Source organism: Cygnus atratus, chromosome 3 (assembly GCF_013377495.2).
Source record: "Cygnus atratus isolate AKBS03 ecotype Queensland, Australia chromosome 3, CAtr_DNAZoo_HiC_assembly, whole genome shotgun sequence".
In the NCBI taxonomy this organism is placed as follows: domain Eukaryota; kingdom Metazoa; phylum Chordata; class Aves; order Anseriformes; family Anatidae; genus Cygnus; species Cygnus atratus.
Genome location: NC_066364.1, coordinates 732,916 through 755,042, shown reverse-complemented (window position 1 = coordinate 755,042; position 22,127 = coordinate 732,916). Strand labels below are relative to the sequence as shown.

Here is a 22,127-nt window from a genome sequence, read left to right as displayed (position 1 = left end):
TAGGTGTGTCCCCGTACATTTTTACCATTGCTGTCAGAGGGCGTAAGCAGGTCCAGAGCAAGAGATGGGAGCACTGGACCAGCTCCTGGTCCCTGCTGCCATCCCTGCTGGCATCCGTTGTGGAGCTGACAGGGAGGAACGTGCTGGTGCTGTAAGGTCTTCGCTTCAATGGCAATTAAAGGAGATGCTGCTGATACTGAACAGCACCGTTTTGCGTTTTGCTTTTTCAACCCTGCAGAATAAAGCAGTGGTTTCCACCCTTCACAGCGGGGTTTACCTCAGAGCTGCCCTTTGTGCAGACCCCCCTGTGTGCCCAGAACACCTACCTCCATTGGGACCACGGCGAAAAGAAAGGGCAACTTAAAGGCAAACAAAACAATAACAAACCCCTGCGCATGGGCACAGGGGGAGCATTTGTGTGGTGCGGGTCGGGGCTGGGGAGAGCTGTGGATTTTGCATATCTTGCCTGTATCAAGGCTTCTCTTGGGCTGTCCCACACCATCCATACGTCCAAGCTCAGATGTTACAGCCTAAATGGCAAGACTACTACTTGGTTTAAAAAACACGGGATCTCCAGGCTCAGAGGGTGATGGTGTATGTTTATACTCAGCTTGGAGGCTGGTTACAGGTGAAGCTCATCGTGTTTTTATCCTGGCACCTTTCCTGTTAAATACCTTTTCTCAGCGTCCTGCAGGAGACAGGATGCAGATGACACTGGTGATGCACTCAGGGGCATTGCTGCTGTTCAGTAGGGCCTGGACAAGCTGGAGGAATGGGCTGGAAGGAACTTCATGAAATTTAGTGAGGACTCAGACTAGTAAGGGGCAGACTAGCTCCCTGCAATAGCACCAAGAGCAGCTCTGCCGAAAAAGAGCTCACGGTCTTGGTAGACACAAGCTCTAAAGGAAGCTTGCAGCATGCCCTGGCAGCTTTTTAGGGTATTACAAACAGGAGGTGGAGGGGGGTGATTATATCTATCTGCTGATTATTATCATTATCATCACTCATTATTCGACCTCTTCTAAAATACTGCGTCCCGTTTTGGGGCCAACAGAAGCCGACATTGATGAACTGGAGTGAGTTTCCGGGAGGCCATGGGATAGTGCTGGAGCGCTTGCCCTGTGAGGGAGGCTGTGGGAAGGGGGCTCCTTCAGCCTGGAGAAGGGGAGGCTGAGGGGAAAACCAGACAGCAGGGTCCATCTGTCCCCTCCAAGTACCTCTGAGGAGGTTATTGATGGAGCCAGGCTTGTCACAACAAGCCCTGAATTATTCTGTGATTAGGACAGGACTCGATATATAAAGATTTATAAAGAAACGGAGATGATTCTAACAGAACGTAAGTGTGAAGTTGACACGGAATTTAAAAAGAGATGTCTAATGAATAATTGTTTCCTTCTCTTCCCACACATGCCTCAGCCACCACTGGCGTGGGCACCTGAGACACTGCACAAGGGAGAGCTGTGGGGCGACAATGAACAGAAGCAGAATTGTTTTACCTAAGCTAAGAAAAATGCAGCAGTTAAATGGCATACAGAATAGGAGGTGAACTGAACATGTGAAATCTTAAATATTTGAAGTGATTTGTGTAATAGAAGTATGGGATTCACACAAACACCTAAGCATACTAGTGGTCTTCATAGTCTAATATTTTCCTGACAGTCACTGTTGCCTGCAGTTTGTCTTCAAACAAGAAAAGAGTTCATCTTCAAATCAGAAAACACTTTGTAAAAGCTTTCTTGAACTTGTTTATAGATTTTTGTGTTACTTGTATGAATACCAGGTCTCTCGAATACCGGGTCTCTCTCCCTCTCTTTTTTCTTGTTTTTTTTTTTTAAATCTTTTGACCTCAATAAGAGGAGATTAATTGTGATAGCAGAGGATATTTCCTTAGTGATTTTCAGTTTTTTTTTTCTTCAGTTTTACTGAATATTTTTTGCCCACAGGACAAGCGGATAAATAGGAACTATTTAATAGATAGGAAAACAGGAATCTAACATGTCACTTCATTAGTTGTATTCTGTTGTTAGTCTTCCTCAAGTTGTGTCTGAAAGTCTGTCTTGTTTTCCTCATACGGCAGGTTCTGCAGACTCCTGCGTATTTTTATTCTGACTCCTAGTTCAAACTGTATTTCACCATTATTATTTGAGATAGTGGATCTCTAGTTAACAGTCCCACTCATTTGTATATATAACAGCATATTACTTTCTGTTACTTCCTATTGTGAAATTCAGGTGTATACTTTATCTGTTGTAATTTATTCTGTCAAATTTATTTGGGTTTTGAGTTCATTTTTGGAAAACAGACAGTTTGGTTTGGGTAAAAGCTGCAGTTTAACCAAATTGCCTTCTTACTTCCTTGTCTTAGTCATTTGTGTTTTTTAGGCAGAATTATAGTTGCCTTAACAGTCTTTTCTGAAACAAAGGATTTCAGTGTTCTATTCTTTATTGCTTTCCTAATTAAAAAAGTCTTTCTTATTAGGTATCGTCTCTGCTGAATGTTTTTAGTAAGTTGCTACTTGCTTCTCCAGGAGATGGAAATGAATTACATTGTGGAACTTTTACTTTGAAGTTATTTATATAATTACTTCTTGAACCAACTCCAGATTTGGAATTCTTTCTCTTTGCCTTCTCTAGAGATCATTTTTTCATGAAACACACAACTTAAGAAGTTCTGCAACCATTAGCTTTTTGCTTTAAATGCAAAGGTAGGAAATGTTTCTACTTGTAGAACTGTATTTAAATAGACAGTATCGGTGTCCCATGCAAACAGAACGTATTTCAGAAGCCATTTTAAGCTTTTGATGGACTTACAGTTAGAATCCAGCTATTGGTTGCTGTAAAACAAGATGTTTATACTGTGTATTAATAATTTCTAAGAATATTTTTAATATCTCTTTGCTCACGTTCTTCTGTCCTCTTCCCCAGGCCTTGAAACAGCAGCAGCAGAAGCAACAGCAGCAGCAATGCAGAGCAGGCATGCCCGTGTCGTCTAATCAGCATGTCCTTCTGAAGGCTGTCAAGGCAGCCAGTGACTCCACACCTACAAAATCTGGTACGTGGCAGTGACATTCGTGTGTTTTCTTTTACGGTCATTTTCTCCGTAACTTGCTTTTTCTTGTTCTTAGGGGAGGAGAGGAGAAAGTCCCCTTTCCATATGGTATTCTCTTTGTTTCTGAAATATTCCAGCTTCTTGTTTCCTGGCTTTGATTTTATTAGGAATGCATTCTGTTAAGAACAGATCTTGAATAGGTCTGACTGTGCCATTGTCTAGTTAAAAAGCTTCTTTCCGTGACAAATGTCTTCCCTCATAGTTGTCTATACACTGTAGTCAGGTCCTTCTCATGGCTAAGCAAATTAGATGGCATTTCTTTTTGTATTTATTTCTCTTCAAACTGTCTTTTCATTTTGTAGTGTGGCTTTCGTGTCTTGTTCCAAAGATGTACGTTCTTATCTGAAAGATCCTCAAGCGCCTTCCTGCATTTATGCTACATTAGAAATTAAAGAGATCGCTGCTTTTCTCTTGCTCATTCAACAACTTATTTGCTTCCTTACCAGCAGAAGGTTTTCACTAGTTGCCATAAATTCTTTGCAGTTATTTCTAGGCAGTTGCTTCCAAACTCTTCTCAGCGTAACTGCTTTCCAGGATGAGCTCCTGGTTCTGTAAACACGACTTAAGTTGTTTTCTCCTAGATGCAGCAAATGCTTCTGTGTTTGTATTGACTGATTAACACTAAGACCAAAATGCCGAAGGGCCCGGAGCCCCCGTGCTGTGAGGAGAGGCTGCGAGAGCTGGGGCTGCTGGGCCTGGAGCAGAGGAGGCTCCGGGGGAGCTCCCCCATGGCCGTCAGTACCCGCAGGGAGGTGCGGAGAGGCCGGAGCCGGGCTCTGCTCAGCGGTGCCCAGGGCCGGGCCCAGAGGCCCCGGGCCCAGCCTGGAGCCCCGGCGGCTCCCCCTGCCCCTCAGGCAGCACTGCTGGGCTGGGCGGGTGCGGGAGCCCTGGCACGGGCTGCCCCGAGAGGGGCCGGGGGCTGCTCCTTGCAGAGCTCCCCGAGCCCAGGGCCGTGGGGCTGGGCACCCTGCTGGGGCAGGGGGGCACAGGGGCACCCAGGGGTGCTCCCAGCCGTCCTGGGGGGCTGGGATTCTGTGATTTACATATTGTACAGTTAAATTACTTTGTAGACCAAGTCCATAATTATTTTATCAATCCACAGTTTGTTGGGTCTGTAAACATTACCAGTAGTGGCTCTGTACCATCTCCCAGATCACCAATTGCCAATTTGCTTTTGTTCATACTTACGGCAGAAACCAGAATAATGGGCATATCAAGTAAGAGGCATTTGGCTTCTGTTCAGCACTGTGTATGAACAGGGTAGGCATGTGGCAGTGCTCTCGCAGAATCCCATAGGTTGTGCCTCAGGGACCTTCCAAGCAGGAGGAGATGCCTTTGTATTTCATGGACTCAATGGCATTTTCCTCAGTGCATTGCCTAATCTGGAGGATGGGTATGTTGACTTTGTAAATGCCTTGTGGCAAATGTTACGGTGTAAAAAATATTATTATTATTATTTATTATTATTAATATTATTAGTGTTATTATTGCTGTTGTTATTATTATTGTTGTTGTTGTTGTTGTTTTTGAGCCAGGCTCCTTATAACTTTGATTCCATCTGATTATCAAAAAGGCAATGAACAACTATTGTTTATTCAACAACTTCTTGCCACTCATGTCTTTAGTAGACATCTCTTTCAATCGGAATAGTCCTACTGATTTTTCTCGTTCCTCATAAGGAAGGCTATATGCCTATGGAGGCAGAGAATGAACACATGGTAATCAGGGTGCAGATGCATTTTGAATTTGTATAGCATTCTGATATTCTAAATTTTGTTCTTTTTCTAATAATTCCTAGCATTCCATTTACTTCTTTAGACTCAGCCAAAAGCAGGCATTTTCCTAGAACTGCTGAAATTCTGAGACTCTTTCCTGAAATGTTATTTTCTATTTTAAGGCCCGACACTGCGTATATATGGTTAGAAGAGTTGTTCTTTTTGTACAACACTTCATGTTTCTGTGCAGTGAATCATGGCTGTTCTATCGCTCGTTTATTCACTGGCATGAAGTATTTCTGCAGCTATAATGGGGAGCGATGTGTGTTGGGAGCTAAGTCACAAGCACAGTTTTGGTACACAGGGTTCGTGTATGTCATGTGGAGCAGGGAGAGGCAGGAGCAGGATCAACAGTGTTGTGTACAAGGGGAAAAGAGGGTTCGCTTTTCAAGGCTGGGATCTCTACCAAAAAGCAAGTATCTCCTCCTCACGTTCCCAGTTCCGCTGATTCTGATCCTACCTCACTGGCCTCTGCGACACATACAGTCCCCGTCTGAAGTCCCTGCACTTTTACACTAATTATCATGGGTAAAATGCTGTGCTGTCTGTCATACTCAGACCCTTCTGTGAGATGGCAGTTCCCTCCCCCTCGATAATTACATCATTTTTTCCATTCTTCACCCTTGATCTTCTTGACTCATCTTGATTCATCTCAGATAGATGATGACCATAAAAATGTAAGCATTGAGAAAAATGCAGCAAGAGCGCTCACTGTAAAAGGTTTCTGCCAGGTGTCCCTGCACAGATGACGTGGCTGAGCCTGGCAGTCATGAAGCTTACCCAAAAATGGCAGAGAAAATGTTACACAAAAGATCACAACAAAATTGTATCTCCAATCTCAAATCCTAAGCTATTTTTAGTCTACTTAAAAATGACTTTTTGGCAAAGCCTGATAACCAGGGTAATACCAAACCATTTTCTAAAGAAGGCGGCTGTGGCTTTATTATTATTATAGCATCTGTTATCCTGATTCCAGTTCCAAGCAGTCAGTCCTTCAGCCAACAAGCCTTGCTTAGAACAAGAAGCAACTGCCTGTGGAGAAAGAAACTGCATCTCTGCTACTGTGCTAATCATTGCCAAAGTACTGGGCACAAGAACTGGAACTCAGTCCATCCAGTCTGCTACATCCCCTGCCTGACGCAGCCTTGGCTGGCAGTCAAGACAAGCTAGCAGTCTCTTAGGCAGTCCCTGGCATGGTTTGGCATTTAGCACAGGCCAAACATCGCTCCCAAAAAGCAATCAGTGCAGCCACCCTGCCTGGGGAGACAGAAAGCTTAAAGCTGCGAACACGGCCAGTTTGTGCCAGAACGTGGCCAGTGTGTGCCAGAATATGGCCAGTGTGTGCCAGGCGTTCCTAGGGCCGGGGGGATGCCCAGTGACACCATTTAGTTTACTAGCATAGAAGCAGCCAGAGAGGATTACACAGCAATAAAATAATAGCAGCATGAGCAACACTTTGCTGTTGGACCTTCTTGGTGTGATTATATGAATTACACGTTTAGCTGAAATTCACTGGCTAGGTTAAAAACTCTGTAGTCGTCGGAAACTAGCCCTAGGACCCTCGAGAGCTCATCTAGTGCACATCCTCTCCTCGGGGCAGGATCTCGTATGCATTCCTGACAGATGTTTTCTTCAGCCTGTTCTCAGAAACCCCACTGATGCAAAGGCCAAAAACTCCCAGCAAGTCTCACCCTTCCTGCTTTGTTAACTTTATCTTTAAATTGTTTTTATCAGCCACCAATTAGAATCTTTTCTTGTTTTGGTTTAAAACCAAGATCTCCTGTCCTATCCACCATGGACATGCACATTATTTGATTTCTTCTCTCTACAGCCTTTTGCATAATTGGAGATGTTTCCTCATCTCTTCCTGATTTTCTTTAGTATAAAATTCTTTCTGTGTTTTAGTGTGTTTGTTTATTCTCCCTTTCCAAATAGCCCCAAACAAATCCAAACCAAAACTAGACCAATCTGTCCTGGCTTGCTGGTTGTATACTGCTGGAATGTTTCTTGTAACATCTGTTCAAACATATGAAGGTTGCAGCTATGCTCCGTATATCCATCTGAAAGAACCAGGCGTGCTTATCGACTGTACTTCATGCATCATTTCATAGCAGAGTAAGGGAGGTGGGTATTGAGCAGCTGATGTTGTTGCCTGTTGTTCCCAGGCAGCTTTCTAGTTCAGATCCTTTCAGAAACGCCCAGGGGAAAACAGTTAATCTCACTGTGCTTGTTTGAAGATCAGTCCTGAGCTGTGCTTGTGTCCCTTACACCTCAGCTGGTGTGGTGTGAAAGGGAAGCCAAAATCAATCCATCAGAAAATTGCACATTTCCAGTGGCTGTGTGAAGAAAATGTAGTGTCCAGGTGCATAAAGTCTTTGGTAGAAAATGGTAGTTTAAAAGCCTTTTGCAGTTTCTCTGCCTATTAGGATGAAACCTGAATGCTTCATTAGCACAACTCTCAATACTGTTCCTGGAGGACCAGACCTCCTGAGCTCCCCACCCCAGGAGGAATTGCATTTTCTCTTAGGGAAGTAGGAACAGGGGAGAAGTAAAAGGGCCCAGAGCAGCTAGGATATTCCCATAACATTGTTAGCTAACATGGAGTAATTATTAAGATAGAATAATAGAGTAAATAATCTAAATTCATATTACATAAAGTGCTTAAAGTGTTTTCTGTCTTAATTCTTTGTGGTCCTGGGAAGGCTTTTGCCATTCCTGCGTGTGGCCAGGAGGTCCTGCTGCCCTGCACAGGCAGAACACCAGGCCTCTGGGACAGGAGGTCACAGCACATCAATTTCTCTCCTTATTTCGGTTTCACACTTCCCACAGTATTGCCACATCCACTTTTATCGTGGGCGAACTTAACTATTTTCTTCCAGCATTTCTATTTTTTATTTATTTATTTTTCCCTTCTCTCTCTGACTTGCCATTTTTTGCTGCTACATTGCAGTTTATAAGGTGTGGTACATTCTGCCTGTTGGTCTATGCAGCCTTTCTGGTACTACTCTGAAAGCATGTTAGAATTGTAGAATAGTTCATGTGGGGAGGGACGTCAGGGAGGCCTATAGCCCAACCTCCTGCTCAAAGCAGGGGCAGCTTGGCCTCCACTGGGTTGCTCAGAGCTCTGTCCAGTCAGGTCTTGAAAACCTCCAAGGATGGAGATGGCACAACCTCTCTGGGCCCCCTCTCCCCTGCTGGACTGTCCTCATGGGAAAAAAAAAACTTTTCCTTATACCCCTCTTTCGCTCAGCCTCCTGCTCTGCACCCCTGTGACAACCCTGGCTCCATCTTCCCGATGGCCCCCTGTAGGAACAAGGTGGCCACCTTCAGCCCTTTCTTCTCTAGCCTGAACAAGCCCTGGTCCCTGTGCCTCACCTCACAGGGCAAGTGCTACATCCCCTGAGCATCTTGGTGGCCCTCAGCAGAGCTCAGCCCTGTTTCTTCATGTCTTCATTGTACCTGAGAACCTGGGCCAGGACGCAGAATGGAGGTGAGGTGTAACGAGTGCTGACTAGAGCGGGATAACGTCCTCCCTGGATCCTGTGGACCTGCTCATGCGGCCCAGGAGGCCTTTGGTGCCAGGGCACACTGCTGGCTCAAGTTTAGCTGCTGTCCACCAAGATCCCCCGGTGCCTTGCAGCAAAGCTGCCCCAGCCTGCCCTGTTGGTAGGGGTCCTTCTTCCCTGGGGGCAGGACTTTGTGTTTGTCCTTGTGAGGCTCCTGCTGTCCCTTGCCTGCAGCCTGGCTTGGCCCCAGCGGGTGGCTGCTCTGTCCTCGGGCACAGGGGGTGCTCCCCGCAGTTTGGTGGCACTTGCAGACTTCAGCAAGTCTTTTGTCCCCTGAATAAAAACGTGAAGCAGGCCAGGTGCCCAGAAGCACTCACTTGTTGCCACCCTCCAGGCAGAGTATGGAGCATTGCTCACCAAGTCCGACCATCCAGCCACTGTCCCATCCTGTTGTCCAACCATCCAGACCCCAATGTCTCAGCGTGTTCGGTATTGCAGGACGCAATGTCACCTCTTGCTAAAGTTGAGGTAATTGGCATCCAGCTGACTTCCCTCATCCACAAATCCAGTCATTTGATCCCAGAAAGTAATCAAGCTACTCAGGCATGATTTACCCTTGGTAAATCCATGCTGACTGCCTCCAGTCACTATCGTCTCCTTCGTGCGCACAGAAATGTGCTCCAGGAGGGCTCACTCTGTTCTTTTCCCAGGGATGAATGTGACTATCCTGTATTTTCTCAGATCGTCTTTTTGCCCTTTTGAAGGTGGGTGCAACATTTGCCTTAGTTGTGGGGAATCTGCCCCACTCTCCATTTCTTTTCAAAGATGGTAGAGAGAGGCCTTGTAAGGACACAGGATTCGACGCCGTTCCATGCGTGAGTGGATACCTGCTATTGCATGTACACCTGAAGAGAGCAGAGAAGACCTCCTTGTTTTCTTAACTCATCTCACTTAAAAAGAGGAGAGAAAGGAAGGCAGGGAGAATCTAGGGAAGAAACTCTTCCCACCAGCAGTAAAAAACACTGCTACAGAAAAAAGGATGTGGGTGGCACTGCTTTGTAAGGAAAAACCGTAGTGGTAAAATCACTAGTTCAGCTAAGCGGTGACTTGGGATGAGGACATGAAAATATCTCTGTTCGAAAGAGGAGGAGGAGTTACTGAGGTTGGTCTAAAATAATACAATTTAGAAAAATGGGTAAAAATTTAGAAAGTTCACATAAGGTACGAATAAGTTTTTTGTGACACCGAAGTCTAGTAGGAACTAAAGCTGCTTCTGAAAGGACATTTTAACAAGATCATCACAGGATTGGATACGGATGGGAAATAAGATGGGACCAAACGGGAAGTAGACTGAAACCATAGCTGAAATGGGTGTCTCTTTATTTTGTGACAGTCTGATAGCTACAAAAGGCTTTTCTGCTTTCAGCCTGTTGGGAAGTAAGTGAGTGCTACAAGAATAAAGGCATGTAAGTATCACAGAAGTGCTTGTCCCAGAGCTGCTGGGATTAGGGTACACATGTTAAAGAATCTTTATTTCAGTCCAAACAGATGTCTCGTAATATTTCTTTGTACATCCCTGTGTTTAAATGTTTCAATTTCCTGTGCAGCTTGGGAAGGAAAGCAGTCAGATGGACAGTCAAGCAGCCCTCAGAACTCCACCTCCAGTTCCTCTCCCTCTGTTAAGCTCGATAACTCCTTGCCAGGGCTGGGGAAGAAGCCATTCCAGAGATCTGACAGGCTCCATGCACGTAAGATATTTATTTTTCTGCTTACAGAGATATAGTTATTCTGATGACAGAACAAAAGCCTAAATAGCAAAACTGACTAAAATGTGCATTTAATTCCATTGCTAAAGTGATTTCTTGACAATCCTGGAAGGTGCTCCTAATGCCTTCTGTATGAACTAGGATAAATAATTCAAACTTGCCATATACAAATAAGCCTTTGCTTACTTCTTATCATCAGGGGTTTCTGCCTTTAAATTTGCAGCTTACAGTTTGAGAAGCAAAGAAGGATTTGCATTATTTAGCAGACTTTTTCATGTGCTTAAGATACTTTGGCAACATTAAAAAATAAAAAAAAATAATTAAAAAAAAATAAATCCTTCCCAGGTCTTTATACCTCAGACCCCAATGTTATTCGGCTTCCTTTCAGTTCATTTGAGTTAGATCCTTCTCAGCTTTCATGACCTTCTGTGGTTTCTTTTGCATATACCAATGATGAAATTAACCTCAGTGAACATAAGGCCATGCTTGAGGTCTCCATCTATGCTAATTTCCTTTATCACTGCTAAAAAAAGCCACTTTGAGGGCATGTTTCGTTTGTCCTCCACACAGCTAGCTGATGTGCCAATGCTTGCATTTTAGACACCTATATACATTTGGTGGAATAAAATAGGATACTGTTATTTAAATGGCACCTTGACCTGCCTCTAGAGGTCACAGGAAAAGGAAGACAGTATGTTCTCAGCCCACAACTTCTCATGGCATACCGTCCCCAAATCCCATCAGTTCAAAAGTTTCACTCACCCATGAGTCCTCTGGGGTTTCTCTAGTCCCCCATCCTCTGATTTGCTGTTTTGAGCAACTCATTCTTTGACAACAGATAGCCATAATTTAATGAAGAGCTACTGATCATTTTTTAGTAATTTTATCAATGAGGAGGATGTGGCCTTGCTTCTAGTTCTGTTGTTTCTATTACACTTATTAGTATCACATTTGGCTGATTTGTCAAATTTTTTGTCTCCTCAGTTCTGAATTCCTTCTCTCTCTCCACTGCCTCAAGGCTCAGACACATTTACAGTGCCATGTGAGATAAGGTTGCTTTTGCAATTCTTATCTTGGCCATAAAAAATAATAAAAGGATTGTGACTCATTGAGGTAAAACAGTTTCCAGGTTCTAAAATTCATACCAATGAAGTATTGGGAGAAAAATGTAAGGCAAAGGAGTGCTCAGGTGCCACTTAGGGCACTTGTATCAGTGAACTCAGTCAGATGGGAACAGTGCAGCTAGCTTGAGATGCCTGCTCTACAGTCTAGCTTCAGCTCTCACTGTGAATAGGAAATTCTGCAAGTCTAGATAAGTTACAAACCTGCAGAGCCATTTCCTGAACAACTTCTGAGGGAGCAGTCTTCCCTAAATGGAACAAGTCCTCATGGAATGTATTTTGTTAGGTACCGTTACCTTAAAATAAGTGCTGTGATCCCTGAACTCAGGTGGCACAGGGTCTGTCTTAACATCAGCCATTTTTCTATTAAGGCACTTTTTATCTAAGTCTCAAAGCATGTGGTATTTTGCCAGTAATAGACAGTAGATGAATCCAAAGGAAATTGTGTACATGGTACACATGCTTTCTTCAGTGATAGCTTCTGAATTTGCAGTATGTACATGAAGCTGGCAGTATTGTAAGGGTTAAGGCTGATTTCCTGGCTTTCAAACACAGAAAAGGAAAGAGGAGAATTATTGCATTTTTACTGCTTTGTCTAGTGTTGTGCTTTCAACACGAGCAGAATGAGCTGATGATTTTTTCTGAAATGCTTTTGCTGAGAATAAGGTAGTAAAGTCCAAGAAGAAATGCAGAAGAACAAACTGACCTTAACTAGAGGCTTAAAATAGAAAATTGATGTGGCTAAAAGCAATTCTAGAACCCCCCCCCCCCCCCCGAAAAAGAATCCTTGATAGTCTCCAGATAGATACCCAGGATTCCTAGAAAAGCTTGATTAACTGACACAGGGTATGATGTATTAGGTATGGAAATTTTCCGTGCCAGAAAGGACCTCCCACATTTTGTTTTTAGCTATATATATAACCTTTTACAAAGGTAAACCACATATTATTTCAAGTTAAGGTTTGAAATGCCACTTTGGAGTGAACTCTGAAGGAGCATTTAATCCTCACTTAGGTAAGATGTTACTCGTGTCTTTTTCATTCTTTGCAGGGCAGCTGAAGAGAACAAAGTGTGCTGAAATCGATGTGGAAACTCCTGACTCCATCCTCGTGAACACAAACCTGCGGGCACTGATCAACAAGCATACGTTCTCTGTTCTGCCTACGGAATGCCAGCAGCGCCTGCTGCTGCTGCTGCCAGAGGTAGACAGGCAGGTAAGTTATGTTTTCTGGTGTGAAGAGAAAGTAGGCTCTTAGGGGTCAGTTGGCAGCATCTCCAGAAGTAATTCAGACAAGACATCAACATCTATGTCCACATCTATGTCAACATCTAATGGGATAGACTTTCTTTCTCTGTGTACAGTGCAAAATACTGGAAAATTCTTCAGTGATTTGTTTGGGTATTTGTTTCTACCAGATAAAATAATTCAAATTTGATAAACCAGTGGCTTAATTCCATTCAGTCAATTGCATATTCCCAGCTAAAAATGTTTCTGTTACATTGGACTTGATGAGGGCCTGGAGCAACGGTTTCAGCATCTTCCTCTCCCGTCCTCCCCCAGACTCATCAACACAGGATTAACCCTGCAGCCCTCTGTACAGGTGCCTTCCCACAGGATGCCTAAACAGATGGAGGAATTTAGTTCCGTCCTCTTCTGTTTCCCATTATGTTGTGTTACTGCTGTCAAATTCTGGATTTGGTAGAGTGAAAACTGAGTGAGTTCTCTATTACATTTTAATATTGTCCAGATTGCAGAGTAGACTCCAAAGAGCTTGTGTCCTGATCTGAAACACACTAGAGTAAAGGTACCAAGCATGCAAAGTGAGTCAGATTTGGAGGCCCTTTATATTTTGTGGATTGTCTGCTTGAAACCTCTTTGTGCAGGAATAGAGGGATTTGAAAAAGTAGAAAAGTACTCAGTGGGGAGGAATGGGTGAATATTTTCTGGAAGTGGCACAGAAGAAACAATGAAAGTTTTCACTCAACTCTTCTCTAAACAATTTATGTTAACTGGAACAATTACCATTAGTGACAAGGGGGTAAGAACTCATCCTTCAGTATTGAAAGAACCGATGAGAGAACCTACTGAGAAGTTATTTTCATCTCAGATGGATCTGATGAATTTCATCCAAAGGGATAAATAAAATCTGGCTGAACCAGTCTCGACATCACAGCAGTTTTCTTCAGCAGCTTGTGGAAGACAGGGATGACACCAAGAGGGGAGAAAAGAACAAATGTTGCACTTGAATGTAAAAGGAGGAAAAAATAGTGAGTTCAGGAAGTGAAGTTAAATCCGTTCATGTGGAATACCAGAGAAGTTATAGCTAAACCAAAAATACTTCCTTCCTTTTACCTTAATCATATGTTATATTTATCATCATCATTCCTGCCTCAACTGGGATCTTTAGAGCAAAATGGGCTTCTGCACTGTGCTTCCACTGCAGTTGTAGGGTTGTTAATTCAGGTGCATTAACATATGTGCCTAGAGCCATTCCAAAGGAATGTCCTTTAGATACCAAGGCTGGCTTCAAGATGCCACTCCAGAGGGATGTCTTCTGTATGTCCCGTATCAGATCTGTAAGTCCCTTGAAGATGTTTTACTGTGCAGTGTTCAAACTAGTACCAGCTGCCTGCGTTTACACACCTTAGTCATGCCCCGGGAGTCGACATCTCAGCTCGTTACTCCAGGCTCCTTTTACAGCCAGTGGAGATGCAGTTGGTACAGCCAGCAGCACGTAGCAACATACAGGTGTCTGCTTCGGGGTGAGAGCTCAGTCCTGACCTACATACACAGATGGCATGATCACTATGAACTGTGAAGGGATGCCGACCCAGAAGTAGACACTAAGAGCACAGACATACGTGTTTAGTGAAGTCATATCCATTGTTGTGGCTGTGCTGCTCTTTGGGGGTTCACAGAGTGTTAATAATGCATCTGGGTCACGCAGCTACCGTGTGATCTGCTTTGCAGAGGATGCTCTCCTGAACAGATACAGTTCAGTTGGAGTTAGGAAGAGTTGTAACATTTTTTGCTGTCTCACAAATACCTATCTTCAATGAGCATTCACTGGGGACTTGTTAGTCCAATAAATACTTGAAGAAATTGTTTTCTAAGTCCCGTTGCCTTTGTGATAATTAGGTATGTGTCAAAATACAATGTGGTGGAGTTTGCAGCTGGAGTTTACTGGCAAGAAGCTCACAGCAGATGGCAAGACATTTCTGTCCTGACTTTTAAGTTTAATTATCCTTAAATTCAATTAGAATTTGACTGAGAACAACTTTTGACTATTTAAATAATATGCTTGGCTCCTGAGAGGACAAATTCTACATTTCACTGTAGTAAATCTCTTAGAGCAACCCACCACATCAAATCGTGATATGTTCCAAAAAAATGTCAGACTTTGCTGTAGTAAACAGAAGAGGTGAAATGCAAAAGGTCGCATAACTGTTGTGTTCTGCATGGTAGTAACTCCCTCTGAGTTACTCCAGTTGGTGCCTCTGTAAAACAGAAAGGGGGTACTTTCTGAGACCCAACCCAGTCAGCCCTGCAACAGTTGCCTTTGCTCCAAAATACGGTACAGGCTGCACGGTGTCTGCTGTAGAGGATAGTCTGGTGAATTCTGTCCCCTGTAGCTGATCAATGAAGGTTTGGATTAGAAAATAAGCTTCTGTTTTTGTACATCTCGATAGTGGCTGGCTGTGCAGCTGCTCCTAACTTAAGTGTCTAACTCAATCTTAACTATGAAACCTCCTGTTACGTCCTGTCCTGCATTTTAACTATCTGCTCACAAATGAGGCCTCAGTAAAAGCAGTGTTTCTCTTTACCAAATCCTGCACCATTGAAAGTTCTTCCACAGATCTTCCATTGTAATCAGATATATCCCAAATTTGGACAGTAAGATTTTGCTTGTTTGCTCTGATTTATTACTTATACAAGAAATGGAATCACATCTGTTTTGCCCACAGCAGGTTTTTGTGACTTCCTGACTGATAAGTATATTTTTGTGTTTCTAACAGAGAAAGTTCCACGTTTATTTGTGTGATGATAATGTCCCACCATGCTATGTTCCAGTCTTAGCCTTATTTCATTTAATATTTATTTATATTCATTTATTATTTATTTCATTCTCATTTATGTCCTACGCTATAGCTTGACTGTCCTATTTGGTTAACCATATTTTGAAGACTGAATTGGTTTTGAGCTTCATCTCTTTTTTTTTTTCCTGAAGCATTTAGGGAAGTGATTATATACATTTCAGAGTTACTTTAAGATGATACTTTTTATGTCCTTACTTTTCCCAGAAGACAGCAGAGCTGGTGCTCTGGATGGTAGTTCAGGCAATATCCTGCATTGATTTTGCAGGGCAAAGTGGATCTGCAGAAGCTTTTCAGCTTTCCATGCCGTTCTGTTTCCTTGCAATTCTCCTTGCCACCTGTATCATGTGCTGCTCATGTATGTTTGTGCAGCAGCCAGGTTGGAGACAACTGGGCTGAAGCAAGGAAGAGGAAAATTTATCAGAATCTCCTGGATCCCAAACTTGGCACAGCCTTAAAAAGCCTGCTTATTTTCTTCCAAATGAGTTGAAGACCAATTTTAGCAAGATTTGTGGCAGTGTTGCAACTCTTGCTCTGTTTTCAGACAACATAACATGACATTTGCCTTTTCAGTTAATTAATGCTATTTGCTTTGTTATGTATTCCAGGTTGGGGCAGATGGTTTGATGAAGCTGAGTGGCTCTGCATTGAACAACGAGTTCTTCACGTCAGCTGCCCAAGGCTGGAAGGAGAGGTTGTCAGAAGGTAAAACTTCTGACAAAAAAGTGAAATGCTAGAAGGCTTTCGGCTAACAAATATTTGGGGGAATGTATGGAAGATATTTCATGGTGAAATTGAAGCACTGGAGTAACTTACAAAGGCAAAAGACTGTAGTCAGTATAGCTCATGCGAGCAAATGCAAGCCTACGTCTTTGTAAACTACAACTCATAGGAGGGGCTGCAGGAGGGAATTATCTTTTGAACTTATGTGGAAAAATGGGCAAGTCTTTGGAAGAAATGACAAAAGAAGGAAAAATGCTTTTAAAATGTTGGTGAAATGATAGGAAAGATGTGTTATTCTTAAGTTTAGTAGCTAAACATAGCCCACTGCTAAGCTCAGTAGGGAAGGTAAATTACATTCCTGGAGTAATGCACTTCATCATCAGTGAAGTCATCTAGCTGGTACAGCCAATCCTTTGAGCCATAAATTTTATATACCGTAAAGACAGCCCTTTACTAATATGTAGGACACCTGCACCTTCAGCGATCATTTGCATCTTGAACTCAGAGGTTCTTAATTCCATGATTTAATCAGATCAGATCATCAGAAGTGCGCTCATTCATTGGCAGGGACCATTTCCTCTACAGAATTCAGCCATGAAGCTGAGTTTTTATAAAGACGGTAGCATCAATCAGTACTCACTTCAAGAAGGGAATACCATTTACTCATCACAGACAATTGATTTTTAAGAGGCTTTTCCATAAAAAATGTATCCTCTTCAGGATACATTCGCCCTTTATGTTTTGTGGATTCTGGATGTATCTGTGCCAGTAAACAGACAAGGCGTAGACCTCAGCTGTCTGTACTGCATAATTGTTGAAACTCCCCCCTGGTTTGGCTCTCATCATTTAGTGGTTTTCCTTTAATGTCTTCTATAAAGAAGACCTTTCGTCCATTCATGAGCACACATCCAGAGGGTACAACAATGTTTACACAAAGATCTTCTCACCAGATTAAAAACAAAACTGCTGTAGAACCTGCTGTGGTGATGAAGCTCGCAGCGATCAGGGCAAAGGCTGGAGATCTCCACTGACATTCTCACTGAGCAGCACGTCACTGCCCAAGCGTCAAAGCATGGTGGCACTGTGGGCAGAGCAGTCCTGTAGGCTTTCTTCAGCTACTCTTCAAGTTACTGATGATTCATAAGAAGGCTGTTTGGAGTCACCCACAGTTTAATATAACATATGCACGTGTCCTGGATGACAAACGGGGGTTACTTGCCATGTTTACGTTTGGCACCCACGCTGACACGTCTTCTTTTAGAATTCCTCCTTTTTTTTCCAGAGATTGAGGAGACTTAAGTGCTGTGCACCACAGACTGCCCATTTTCAGTTGCATGCTGAGCAAGAAGCTTTTGATGTTCTCACATGCACACTTAACCACAGCCACCCATGGCTGTCATTTCAAAGTGCCATATTGCTTTGCTGTCTGCCTGGCAATCTCTTCTGAGCCTTCAGAAAGTGGCAGTTATGTAGTGCACGCAAACATTCAACATATTTTTGTATATATATTCATATTTATTTAATAAGCACCGTTTCACACAAAGCATCTATTGGCAGCCAGAGCTGACACTGACAGTGAAAGCAGTTGGGACTGTCTGGCAGAAAGCTGTTGCCCACCCACTGCAAGGAGGAGGCAGCAAACACCTTGCAGCTCCGGAGAAATGCTGAGGTGTCACAGGCAGGGCTAGTGTCACAAGCTGTGGAGGGGACTTCTGTGAGATATCACTCTCATCTGGAAGTGTGAAGGCTTCTGTGGTTATCCTAGTTCATTTTATGCAGATATCCCTTAATTGCATTTTGCAGGTGAGTTTACACCAGAAATGCAGCTAAGAATACGTCAAGAGATAGAGAAAGAAAAGAAGGTTGAGCTGTGGAAGGAACATTTTTTTGAGAGCTACTATGGTCAGAGGTAAGACCTTCAACTGTCTTTTTTATCCCCTTCATTGTCTGCCCAGACACACATGTTCCTGTGTTGTTAGTGTGCTGCCCACCAATACACATTGCTCTTCATCAGTCCTGAAACCTGAACAAGGTCTAGCTTCATCCTTCTGTCACAGAACTGAGAAAATATCTTGAGGTATGTAGGTCAGAACTGATGTGTTCTCTATCATAAGATTTCTAATTCTTTAACTAGTGTAGCATTGTTTTCTTTATGTGAGGTTGTCCTTTAGATCTTTACATATTAACCTTTCCCCCTCCTTACTGTGATACTTTGAGACACTTCCTTCCTGTGGTTCTTCTAGTGTCAGTATTCTGGAGGATCCACAGGTGTGTGGTGTTTGAGTGTACCGTGAGTCACCTGCTATGTAGAATCTTGTGTTTTTCCCCACATCTTCAATCAGACATACATTCGATTAAACTCCCAGGTCTGTAAATATTTCATTCTGTTTCTTTTTGCTTCAAGATTTTCCCTTTTTTGAGGCTTTGGAAAGGATTTCAGGTTTCTGTGTGAATAACTGTGCTAAGAAACTTGGAAATTACAAGATGCACATAAATATCTGATGCTGAATTTCTCATCCTGCATCTTTACAATCAGCTTTTATGCTTCTCCTTGGACTGTCAGCTAGTTTCTCTTCCATTTGTCTATGGCATTTTAACCCTCTAGAGCATTCAGATTATTGTAAGCCCTATTGTTACCATTCCATGTGTTGATAGTTTGGGGTTCCATGAGTGAGTAGGAGCCTGGTGTGTATGCGTGTACATATGGAGTACTGAGTAAAGGAATACGTATTTTTAAAATAACCAAGTTGAGAATGCAAGTGATCTGGTGGCATTTCACACATAAAGATGGATGAGCAGTACAGGGAAATACTCCCAGATTTTTGATGATGGGGAAAGGCAGCAATATTGGTTCTAAGCTAAAGGTACTTCAGCAGTTCTGGCACTAGCCACGTTCTTCTGGAAGAAATGGTGGGACACTTTTCAGGAGCTCCCTTCCAGCAAATGTCACCATATGAGCTTAAGTCAGATGCAAGCTGTGCAGGGTTTGCATGTGGTAGAGAAATGGCTGTGGTGGCTAGTAAAGGAAATGTTTACTGTTGGGCAAATCCTTTTGGTTTGCAGCTTGGAAAATTAGTATCTGGTTAGCGGACTAGATCTAATGTATGTTCCATATATCTCATTTAATTGGTTTTAAACATTGCTATTAAATTCTGTTTCACTTGGAAGTACTAACGGTAGCGAAGGATTTCAAAGATCATGGCATAAAATTAGGTGTTAAATGTATTCAGGGTATCATACTTAGATAATCCTCTCTGTTCTCATAAGGGTAGTATACTTTTTGCAAGAACATTTCACAAAACAAAAATTCTGTTTTTATTGTTAGTTCTGGACTAAGTCCTGAAGAGTCCAAGAGACTGACAGCAAACACCAGCCCTGCTGAGACAGAGGTTGAAAATCCAGCAGCTGAACAGCCAAAATGCATGCCAGCCTCTCTGGCACCAGTCAAAGAGGAGATTACTCCTCCATTAGAGTCTAAAGCACAAGCAGTCCAGGCAGCACCCACGATGAAAAAAGGAGGAGAGGAAAGAAGAGAGGACACGCAGCCAAAACCGGCCAAACCTGCAGAGGCCTCAGTTTCCCCAGATGGCTGTGCAGCGAAGCCTAGCGACCGTCCTCTCTCTTTAAAAGAGAAAGTACAAGGAGAATCCACTCAAGAGAAACCACAATCTGCTGTCAGTCAAAAGCCAGAAGAGGAGAGGAAGCATGCTGCATCAAAGGAAGCGCTAGTAAAAGAGACTGTGAGTACCTCAGTTTTGGCCCTGAGCAAACCAAAGAGCCCTGAAGCAGGTGAAGTAGTAGCAAATGCAGCAAGTCCAGTGATTACTCCACAAACACCAGAAAAGAAGTCCCCTGCAAATGAAGAAATGGAGGTCAGTGTTGAAGGCCATAAGAGGAAGTCGGAGAGCCGTGAAGAAGGTCTAACCACTCCTGAGAAGAAGCCCCGCATCATGGAGAACTGCCAGCACCACCAGTCGTTTCGGACCCAGCCACAGTCCTTTCCTGCAGCTGGGACCCAGGTGCCACGGGTACCCCCACTCAAGGTAAGGAGAAACCAAGACAGATCCACAGAGTGGCTTTGTATCAATCAGCTCCGGTGGGAGCTTCACTTCTGGTTATGTATGTGAATTATGTTACCTGCTTATTACAGTGATAGAAATAGTTGGTCCAAAACCACAAAAGCTTGGCTGTTTGCTAAAGGGAATCAGCTGGCTGGCTAATCAAGTTCAGTTAAGCCTCTTGTACACATGCATCTGTTAAAGGGTCTGCTGGACCAGAAGCTCTAGGATGCAAGCCCAAGACTGAAAATAATAAGGAGCACTGCAGGTCACGGTGGGAGCTGGGGAGAGCTGCAGAGGAATTACAGGACTATACTAACAAAGGGACTTGTAGCCCAAGAGTGCACAGAACTTTGTAGACGTGTGAGTACCCCTTGGTACAATAATAGGTCTAGAAAGAATGCTATTAGCAGCTCGATAGATTTTATCAAGTCCGAAAAGTAAATTATTTGCCTGTGCTTAAAAAGACCATCTAGAAATGATACGGTTATCATTTATACCATCTGAATGCAGTGGAGTGTCAGCGTAGGTAGCAGGGAAAGGCTATTTTAGGGAACATCTCAATTCCAAAAGTCCTTTAGTGCCGAGTCTTAGCGAGAATGAAAGGAAATTGGCAATAAATCACTGAAAAGACACAGAAAACAGAAAGGAAGCTTGAAAGGTCCCACACTTTGGCCTGGACAATGCAGTTCTCTTGCACTTGAGATCTAGGTCATAGGATGACACACCTGCTACTAAACTTCCAGGAAATTTAGGGATGTGATTGTCCCCCTCTACTCTGCCCTTGCGAGGCCCCACTTGCAGTACTGCGTCCAGGTCTCGAGCCACCAGCACAAGAAGGATGTGGGGCTGTTAGAGCAGGTCCAGAGGATGGCCACGAAGATGATCAAGGGGCTGGAGCACCTCTCCTAGGAAGAAAGGCTGAGAGAGCTGGGGATGTTCAGCCTGGAGAAGAGAAGGCTCCGGGGGGACCTCATCACGGCCTTTCAATACTTAAAGGGGTCTTATAAAAAGGATGGAGAGGGACTCTTTACTTGGGTAGATAATGATAGGACAAGGGGGAATGGTTTTAAACTAAAAGAGGGGCGATTTAGATTGGATGTTAGGAAGAAATTCTTCACACAGAGGGTGGTGAGGCACTGGCACAGGTTGCCCAGAGAGGCTGTGGATGCCCCGTCCCTGGAGGTGTTCAAGGCCAGGCTGGACGAGGCCCTGGGCAACCTGATCTAGTGGGTGGCATCCCTGTCCATGGCAGGGGGTTGGAACTGGGTGGTCTTTAAGGCCCCTTCCATCCCAAGCTATTCTATGATTCTATGAAATTCCCATTGGTAAGTAACAAACACTCCCATTTCACACATTTGATACTCTTTCAGTAAATGCATACAAGATTGCACACGTACAGATAACACTAACACTTCTTCAGTGATGTCATGCTCAATAGTAGACAGTAAACAGATGAGCCAGTGCAGAAATTTTTTTTATAGTTATATATGCGGGAATACGAGTTTGTTTTTTATAGGACAGGGCCTCATTTGGGGCCTTAGGCAGAAGCTGTAAGTGGAAATCTGCAGAACTGCTGTGTTTCTGCATGTTCTAAGAATTCTGATCTCCTATTAAGATTGTTCTTACTAAGAAATACACAAACACAAAAACAAAATTTTAAAAGTGGTTCGTTGTTCAAACTAAGTTCATTAATAAGTATGGCGCAAAGGTAGGCGAGTATTAATAAAATCTGTTAATAACACAAAATTGGGGAAAAACAAATATCATGCAGGGTGAGCGATTGACCTTCCAGTGCGATGTAATAAACATGGCATTTAATTTAATAATACAGAATGAATTTATGGGTGATTGAAAATAGTTTCCTCTGTAAGGCAAAGACATGTCAGTCTTCAGAAAAGAAGAAAGTAGTGAACTGGTTAATTAGAAGATGGCTGGGAGTCAACAAGGTGTTGCAGATCTGTGAAGAGAAATG

At 43.3% G+C, this 22,127-nt stretch overlaps 1 protein-coding gene across 4 annotated transcripts in view; it reads left to right on the top strand.

The window, feature by feature from the left end:
* The window catches only part of ASXL2 (ASXL transcriptional regulator 2), a 118,918-nt gene that overhangs the window by 81,893 nt on the left and 14,898 nt on the right, over positions 1-22,127 (top strand). For all 4 annotated transcript variants that reach the window (XR_004781951.2, XM_035568233.2, XM_050710122.1 and 1 more), the window contains 6 exons: positions 2,925-3,051; positions 9,997-10,137; positions 12,327-12,490; positions 15,980-16,076; positions 17,898-18,003; positions 19,420-20,137. Coding sequence is in view for 3 of the 4 variants with exons in the window: in XM_035568233.2 (XP_035424126.2) it covers positions 2,925-3,051; positions 9,997-10,137; positions 12,327-12,490; positions 15,980-16,076; positions 17,898-18,003; positions 19,420-20,137 (1,353 nt within the window). In the remaining variant the exon portion in view is untranslated. The remainder of the gene's footprint in view (positions 1-2,924; positions 3,052-9,996; positions 10,138-12,326; positions 12,491-15,979; positions 16,077-17,897; positions 18,004-19,419; positions 20,138-22,127) is intronic.